The sequence below is a fragment of the Crassostrea angulata genome, chromosome 7 (assembly GCF_025612915.1).
Source record: "Crassostrea angulata isolate pt1a10 chromosome 7, ASM2561291v2, whole genome shotgun sequence".
Taxonomy (NCBI): domain Eukaryota; kingdom Metazoa; phylum Mollusca; class Bivalvia; order Ostreida; family Ostreidae; genus Magallana; species Magallana angulata.
In genome coordinates this window covers 9,332,475-9,341,949 of record NC_069117.1, presented here as the reverse complement: position 1 = coordinate 9,341,949, position 9,475 = coordinate 9,332,475, and the positions used below count along the sequence as shown (strand labels likewise).

Here is a 9,475-nt window from a genome sequence, read left to right as displayed (position 1 = left end):
TTGTTTATTTTTACATCTTGCTTTTCACAAATTAATGAATCAATCGTAAAGAGTAAGTAAAGGTAACTATATTATTGTTTAATGGACGTATTTATTGTTTTCATCTACCGAGTATTTCCTCCCCCATTTCTTAAGAAAACCGATTGTAATTCACAGCGCTGTAAATACTGACAGAACTGAAATCTTCCAAATCCAATTCTTACCAGTTTATTGATCGGTTGAAACCTTCAGCAACCTAAGAAAAATCAAGGACTGCACGATAATTTTACCACTGGGCTATGACGATATACAACCAAATCGATTAGTGAAATGGATGAGAAAATACTCCTTAGACGTAAATATATGGCCATAAGAAGAAGTACGTGCATGGTATGAATCGCCGTGCAGCGTGCAGTGTTGCATCGGGGTTGATGGTCAGTGCGCAGGAGCGGTGATACGTGTAGCTCCTTGTATAAAATAATTTCCAAAGAAAAAGCCCCCAATATACTTCTTACTTTATTATTAGAATTTCAACGGTGTACCAACTTAAGCGCCACATAAAAAAAAAGAAAAAAAGTATAATGATTAATGAATTTAAAATAAACTCATGTGTTTCTCTATAAACATTTTTTCTGGTCGAAACAAGAGGCCAATGGATACATCGCTTATATGCTTAACAGTTCATAAATGAATTATTTTAGTATTAGTATAAGATTTTAATGATTTACCCGATCTTATGTTCTATTTTGCACCACATCTGAAACCTACTGTTGGTCGTAAGGTCACGGTTTTTTCAATTCAAAATCTACAGTATGTGTAGAACTTTGGATCCCTCACCGACCCCATCGGGACCTTTTCGTTCAATGGTCCAGGTTTCAAGATTTCAGAATTTGCACAAATAATGATAATGGCGTAATGATGCAGATGATCTTGTGAGAAAGATTATTAAAGATACTCGACCTTTCATGACAGTTGTTTAAATTCTTTTTAAAAATATGTGGCTCTTTATCTAATGATTTTAATCACCCTTTACGTAGGACTGCATCGTGTCAAGTTTGTTTGAAATTAAGTCCAAAATGTGAAGCGAACACCGGAACGGTTGAACATGCATCAGAACTCGCAGAAGCTTGCAGCTTTAAATATGAGCTCAAAATAAAATCACTACGTATTGCGTACAAAAGCAAGTTATATTACCGAAGTCGCACGGCATTTTCATTAATAGCGTACTGGATACTGCATGGACGAGTTCGATGCTGATTTTAGGTATTGAAGGTTTGCTTAATGCATACCGAACATAAAGAAGATGGGGAATAAGATGGCGCAACTGCCCATTTGGTTTAGTCGTAAAATACAATTTCAAATTTAACATTTTTTTTAATTGAATATGTTTGAAATGTTATAATAAAAGTTTACAAAAGGGTACTTTTTTTTTTACTACATTCACTTTGAAATATTTAAAAAAAACGATAAGAAAAAATATAAATACTTAAGTTTTGGTGGTGTCGAACCCACAACCTAAAAACCCAAGTTCTAGAAATAGATCTAATGTCTGGTGCTCTAACCACTGAGCCATTTCATTCACAACAAAGTGCGTTGTTTAAATGCTGTATGAGACATTGGCCACGAATTTACGGACTTGTATTATTTTACTAAAATGTTCAATTGTTGGGCTACAAAATGACATTTTAAAAGTATAGTGGGTCATGTCTCCACATTTTTGTTGATGGAAGTCGGTTTAAATTCCATTAAACCGCATTTAGACTATGACAAAAATATGGAGCTTAGACCCATTCTATAAAAGAAAGGGCATTGAAGTTATAAAAATGACACTATTTGGAGATTTTGACACGCATACGTCAGTTTAAATCAACCAATTACATGTATTTGAAATATTTAAGGGTTAAAAACCGATGTTACGGTATATATATACACTGTTTTTAATTATTATTTAAAAAATTATCAGTTTTAGTGATATTTTAATTTTGCGATATCTAATCATTCCTCATATGGGCATTTTACACGCCTTATTCACCCATCTTCTTTGTGAAGTATACTATATTCTAAAGTTGACAGCACAAAAATCGTAAAATTAAACAACTGAATTAATTTGATAATGAACTGATTGTTTAATTCATTGATTTGAAATTCAGCTCCCAGGAGTACATTGCTATACATTGTTGGAGGTCTAAGTAAGTCCTCTGTTACACAGGCACCTGACGTTATATAAGATGTCGTCATAATATAAATAAATACCCTATTCCTAATAATACAGTGTAATATTAGGTATAGGGTATTTATCCATTATGACAAAAATTTATAACGTCAGGTGCCTGTGCACCGTTTGCCTTGAAAAAAAATGTTTAAATTATAATTTCTGAACATTTTTCTACTCTTTGCCAATCTATTTGATGTTTCTTTATAATTTTCAAAGCGTTATCAATCATATCAACTTGTTGAAAATCCAGTTTCAGCAAAAACTGAAACTTTATGCATACCTTGTTGAAACTAAGCCTACCGGAAACTTGTAGAACATAAAGTTGCTGCACAGTACATTCTCTATCATCATTTATGCAAATATTTCCAATAAATATATATATGCTTTTACTGTCTATATTTATGTTTACATAAATATATCTACAGAAATTCAAGCAAACTTCAAATTTTATTGTTTTAATTATTAATAATAAATCAACATTCAAATGAAAATGACATATTAACAATATACAATGGCAATACAAAATAATGCCTAAATGTTGCATTTCAGACAACATCTCAAACAAATACTTTACTCTGACAGAAGAAAATACTGAAACGATTCATCATTTTCACAATTACAAGCATTCCATTAAATCCGCCATGCCAAGAAAAGCTTTAACAAGTTCAAGCCTCCCTCTCTTTGTCAGAATATTGCACTTTTCACTGTACTTCACTGTAGCACAGTCACGGTTAGGAAATTTGCCGTTCTTTATGCACTCCAAATAATTGTTTTCTGTTGCAAATGCAACAATTGTTACCTATAAAAGTATAAATAAAATGAATTTTTGTATGCTATCTAGTATCAGCTTTGATTTAAAAAAATATAGGTATATTTTTATCAATTTGTCGGATTAGGATGGGTTTGAAACTTGTTGAGAAATGCCAGAAACTGTTTTCCTCAATCAATGTCAGTAATGTACACAGATCACTGAATTAAAGCCTTGCCCATTGGCAGACCATTCTGATTAACATTACATGACCAGTAAGTTAAATCCATGCTTTTCAGTTTCAGGTAATGTCAATGTAATGCAATGTTACAAATATTTTTCAGGAACAAAAAACCTAATGCTATAACTTAGAATTTGTTAAATCAAGGTGTCTTTGAAAAGAGTTTTTACTGCGTTATGCCTTAATCATTCAAGATCTGTTTACATAATGCAAGTTTTTGTTAATAACACTTTTACAATATCATGATTATAGTTACGTATGTACATGTCACTACTTGATAAAGATTTTGATGGGCATGAACTCTCTCAACAGCTTGATAAGTACTGGTAAACATCTAATCACATGGAAGGAAAACCATACATTTTATTTTGTGTGGACATTATATCAAAAGTAATGAACAATTCAAATAGACATTTGAACCTGAAAATCAATAGACTTCAACCCACATAGTTATATATTAAGGACAATTGTTGAATTCTTAAATAAATGGTCTGATAAAAATTTGATACAAAATGTTTAAATGAACTGAACAACTAATTGACATTGATTACATTGAGAAAGTTAATTAAACAGTATTTTAATATATGACCTTTTTCCCTCTCTTTGTAGAACAATGTCAAACATCTTGTCAAATATGAAGTTGCAGATTAAACAATTCTTCTTTCTTCCCATTTACTCACCTCTGTAGCTTGAACTATCAGACCAAAGATTCCAGTAGGACCAAACATAGAGTTCTTCAGCACCGCCAGGATATCCCCGACCAGCTGACCCTTCAACCGACTGTCCACACCCTGGTCTTGGTTGTGCACAGTTGTCCCCCTTTCTAGGTTTCTTTGTGTCTGTGAATCACTTTCTTTGCTATAATAATTTTTAACCTAAAACGAAACATTTATTTCATAACATAATATACTTGTGGTTAAAAGAGATAATGTCAAAATAGTGTATAAAACTGTCTGATCAAACTCATCTTTATAAGAAAAGTGCCATTACCCAAATATGTCAAGTTCTGACCAGACCAATACTATGAATGAAATGATAGCCAGGAATTTACTTCATAGCTACCCAATTAATGTGTTTGTTGTGATTTTTAAATGTTTTGGGTAGTTTTACATTATGTAATTGAATTTAAACATTGTCAATCTCTCTGCAAAGTGTGATAACTCTTAAACATAGCATAAGCCTTGTCTATATAAAAAAAGAATTGTGAGACCTGAATCTTACTTTTAATTAGCAATTGACATGCAACTGGTTCATATAAATATCAAAGTTGAGCATAATAAAAATTGAATTTCAAACATGGAAAAAATAAATTTGATAAATACACATGTAATTCAACTCTGTGTTATACCATTTACTTTTAATGCATGTTTATTTTCATGGAGATAAAAAAAATGCTGATATGATGGATAACATAAAATATTTATTTAAATTTGAAACTACAACAAAACTTTTATGCTTTCATAAAAAAACTGTTATGCTTTCATAAAAATAACTTCACTTTAAAATGTAGTGTGTCAAACTTAAACAACCATAAATAAAGAACAATTAATACATCAACTTGTAAATTATGTTAAAAAGCATAGATTTTTCAATTTGTATGACTAAATAAGTATATCATAAAAATCAAATACCTTAACAATGCCAAGTATGGAATTTCCCTTTAAAGGATCTATCAACAGAGCATCAGGGACTGAGGAAATTTCTTTATTGTATAAATCAAAACTGTATTGTCCAACGCTGGGAACACCTCTGAAACATTACAGCAGGAGACACATTGTACATGTAACTGAGATGCCTGTTGCAGGTTTACTGTGTGTTTTTGTTTTACTCAAAGAACATAAATGAAGTACTGTAGACATGATAAGCATCCATTGTCTGGTGGATAATATCATGGAATAATAACATCTCATTTAAAATGATCTACAGGCCAATGGGCAACATCGCTCACCTAAGCAACATATCATGGAATAATAACATCTCATTTAAACTGATCTACAGGCCAATGGGCAACATCGCTCACCGAAGCAACAACTGAATAGTTTAAAATTTTTCTTTTGTAAATATTGTTATTTCTAGGGCAGTGTTCTTGAAAATACATAAAGATACCATAAAGTATATGAAATTAACTTTCCTTTCAAATGGATGTGGTCTTTACCTAAGGATTACTTGGGCAAATTTTGATTGTGGTTATTGATAGGAGATGAAATTGTGATAAGTTGTGCCTTTGGTTAAGGTGAGCTGAAAATCTCTCATAACCTGCTTTCATTATAAAACTTTGTTTTTGGCAACTTACATTAAATTCAAACCAAATATTCTAGCAAATCTGATGAACAGATCTTGGAACATTCCTTCTGTTAGTTCTTCAGGTTCTGGAATCTGTCTTTTGTTCACCAAATACAGCAGCTGCCACAGAAAATCACTGATTTTTTCATGCATCCTATAGTAGAGAAAAATACCAGCATAATGAATCAGTGCATAATGACCATATTAAAAGAAACAGATAAACTTCTTCTCCATAATACCGGTCTAATCAGTACATGTTTTATAAGTGTTTTCAATTGGATGTCTTAAACACTGTCTTTAAAAATGAATTCAGAAATGGACCAGGGACAATGCATCCATTGATTGTTAGTTAAATAAGACATGTAGTTGATTGATGTCAATCATGTCATCCAATATAATTGTAAAGCTCTGTCATTCACAGAACACTTTGTACCTTGACAAACTGTAAGAATCATTTGCAGTGACAGACATCCATGTATTCAATTTAAAACTATGATGAGGCTCCAAGTGAGAATCCCATATTTCAGTAATAAAGCTGTCACAAAAGCAGATGTCCAGGTTATCAATTTTAATACACTTAGATAAATTTTGACGAGATAAATTCAATGAAATTCACATTTAACATACTATTTTTCATATTTTTGTTCAATGTTCTCTCATGCTACCAGTGGAACAAAGATTCCTCCTTGTCATAAATATTTGTTTCAAATGTGCAACGGCTGGTGAAAAACATACCAAAATATTCAATTTGATTATTTTCCATTGTGTTATAAAAACAGGCCAAAAGTAAATTATTTAGTTGAATAGATTTCATCTGTTTCTTCAAAGAAGAGGTAAAAAAATAGGTTCATCAGTTTTTAAAAATTATATATTGTTTGAGTATAATGAGTATTAGCCATATTTTATGCGTTAAACCAGGTTTGTTGGACATTATAAAGAAAAGCAATCTTATCTACATGAAAAAGTAAAGATATACCATTGCAATTTTTGTTTAGATGTACTAGCACCATCTTCTAGATTTCTTTCTGCAAAATACTTTTGCCATTCTTCTAATAATGGCTCATCCAATGCTTGAGACTGTGTGTATTTATGCAACTCCTTCACTCGATGAACAGGAACATGGTCAATATGTTCATAATCAAGGTCAAGAATGTGTTCAATTGCATACGTATAGCAGCCTCGAAGTTCCCATTTCTCTGACACATGTTCATTCATTGTTGCAATAATCTTACTTCTTTTGATTTTCTGATTTTCTAAGAAGTCTGCGTAAGACGAAAAAACGACATAAGGTGAGAATACATCTGGTATCGACTCAATGTGCAATTTTGGAAACACTGTACAATTCCAGTTGCTAGTTTGGGTTGGAATTTCCCCATCAAAGACAGCGCTGTTAGAGCGTAATCCAGTCCCTCCGTACATGGTTTCAGTATAACGAGTATTGCTTATATTTTCGGCATCACGCTGTTTACCCAGTTTTTGTCTAGGCTATATCATAAGTACTTGAGCTGTCTAAACTAGCCCAAAAGATAACGTGATTGATGAAGGGAAACTTTCGCTTTTGTTTGATTCTCCTTTTTGAAGTCAAAGCCACTGTTTCGTACCAATATTTAAAAAAAACATAAAATGTGACGAAAAAATGATACATTTCAAATCAATTTTTATTTAAAACAGAAACGTTTTTATTCTATCGAATAAGTTTCGAATGATATCTGACACAGATATGACAAAAAAAAATATATAGTAAAATTACGAAACTATTAATGGTACTACCATTGGTAGGTTGGCGCGAAATATAGGAATGTGATATTCCCGAATCCGGACGCATCTCTCTCTCTCTCTCTCTCTCTCTCTCTCTCTCTCTCTTAAAATTACGAAACTATTAATGGTACTACCATTGGTAGGTTGGCGCGAAATATAGGAATGTGATATTCCCGAATCCGGACGCATCTCTCTCTCTCTCTCTCTCTCTCTCTCTCTCTCTCTCTCTCTCTCTCTCTCTCTCTCTCTCTCTCAAGCGTTCAATTAAAAATAATGATTCCTTTTTATCTTTTATGAATTCAAAAGTGAAAATTTCAGTTCAAGTTCAGTTCAGTTCAATACAAAGGCAAACAAGATAAAAGAGTTATAAGATATTTTATATTAAATAAATTAATTCAACATCACATAAAGTTTTAGATCATTTTTGATAAGAGTTTCCTGCACACCAGAAGTTCAAGGTCGCACATGTTCAATATCTTGTATGCCCACCGGCCTGGATCGAAGCGTATCGACCCTATTGATGACGTCAAGTTTCTAGTCAGTTGCTGGAGAATGTTGGTCCACTCTGCTTGCATAACGCTTGCACAAGTTGTTGCAGCGACTGGGATGCAGGTTGCCGCTGTTTGACGCGTCTGTCTGGTTCATTCCAAATATGCTCTATTGGCTTCAGATCTGGTGATCTGGAGGCCAAGGAAGAAGGGTAATGCTGTCATGTTGAAAATTCTGCTATTATCATTGGAACAATGAGGATACCTATTGTTCCAAAAATATTTCTTACCTACCAAAATTCCTTCCCCCCCCCCCCAAAAAAAAATCAGAAAATTCCTAGCCCCCCGGTTCCGACGCCTATGAAGTCTGTCGACTTCCTGGACGCAATTAGCCGCAAAGAGCTCATGTCGTCGTCTGTAGACCCTTGCTCGACCATCTGCACGATGCAACAAGAATCTTGATTCGTCACTGAACCAAACGGTATTCCAGCGCTGCTTTGGCCAGACTCTATGCGTGCGATACCACTGAATCTTATTTTAACGATGTTGCCGATTCAAAACAATAGCTCTTACAAGACGTCTTGCTCGGATACCAGCATCTCGTAGTCGGTTTCTGGCCGTTTGATCGGAGATCCTACGCCCTCCAGGAATGGATGAAGCAGTTGAAGTTGCTGTTTTGAATCGTTCACGCAAAATGCTGTAACCTGATGTAGCGGTCTTGCGCAGCAGTGGTGACCCTTGGTCAGCCTGACCTTGGAAGGTCCCGAATTGACCAATGCTGCCGAAAACTATTTCATAGGTGAAAATGGTATTCTCGCTACAGCTGTCTGAGATTCACCTGCTCCTAATCTACCAATAGCATTGTTGCGCTGGGCTTTATTTAGACGTGGCATAATATGCGAGTCTACGGCTTCAAGAAAGAACTGATTTTCGCATTGAACACCCCGGGTGTTTAAATGCTTAAAGGCGTGGTTTAGCATGAAAAGCATGCGTTGTCAATTAGAATTTGCTTTTTGTGAAAAGCGAGTGACCACAAATTTGACCAAAATTTCAGGACAGTCCTTTGAAATGACTTTTAATCAAAACAACCAGTTTGAATCCAAAACAGTCTTTTATTATCATTTTTCGGAAAAATACAATTTAAACTGCACAGTGTTTAAAAATATTTTTTTCAAGAAAAAAATGCTGTGCGTTTCTTTTATTAAATAGTTTATATTTTACCTAGAAACTGTTGTGTAAAATCTCCCCGTTTTTTAACAAAAATTCATGTACTGAGTAGAATGTGTTTTTAAATTATATATCAATCTATTGATACCTGGGCTTTCATTAGAATTAAGAAAAAAATAATTTTTCATCCCTTAAAATGTCCAAAATACAGTCACTTGCATTGTATATGATTATATTTACATTTTTAAGTGTCTGCCTGTGATAACACTACGTATCGAGTTTGTACTATGCAGTTTAATAAATTCAAATGACGAAAAAAAAAGCGGAATATGATTATTTCTATTGTATATTCAAATACTTAATTATATAAATATAGGTAATAAGAAATCATTCTTTGAATATCATGAGGTGATAATTTCGGCCGGGGCGTGATCAAATCTATCATAAAGCCCTTATTGGATTTGATCACGCCCCGACCAAAATTATCACCTCATGATATTTAAAGAATAATTCCTTATTCCTTAAATAAAATGCTTTCTTTGGTGATTTATGTGGGATATGATGAAGGCAGCGACATTGCAGAAAAAATACATTAC

General features: G+C 33.3%; 1 protein-coding gene across 1 annotated transcript; it reads right to left on the bottom strand.

Moving 5' to 3' along the window:
- Positions 1–2,622: 2,622 nt before the first annotated feature.
- LOC128155427 (uncharacterized) lies at positions 2,623–7,008 on the bottom strand. Its single transcript, XM_052817127.1, has 5 exons — positions 6,443–7,008; positions 5,477–5,620; positions 4,815–4,932; positions 3,864–4,058; positions 2,623–2,993 (listed from the first exon to the last, which is right to left on the bottom strand). The coding sequence occupies exons 1-5, from the start codon at positions 6,883–6,885 to the stop codon at positions 2,811–2,813; spliced, it is 1,083 nt and encodes a 360-aa protein (XP_052673087.1). The 5' UTR covers positions 6,886–7,008; the 3' UTR covers positions 2,623–2,810.
- Positions 7,009–9,475: the final 2,467 nt, after the last annotated feature.

Coding starts and splice junctions, on each gene's coding strand:
- LOC128155427 (XM_052817127.1), bottom strand. CDS start 6,885: ATGTACGGAGGGACTGGATTACGCTCTAACAGCGCTGTCTTTGATGGG. Junction 4,933..5,476: donor ATATTTGGTTTGAATTTAAT/GTAAGTTGCCAA, acceptor GTAATGTTTCAG/AGGTGTTCCCAGCGTTGGAC. Junction 2,994..3,863: donor TGATAGTTCAAGCTACAGAG/GTGAGTAAATGG, acceptor ATACTTTTATAG/GTAACAATTGTTGCATTTGC.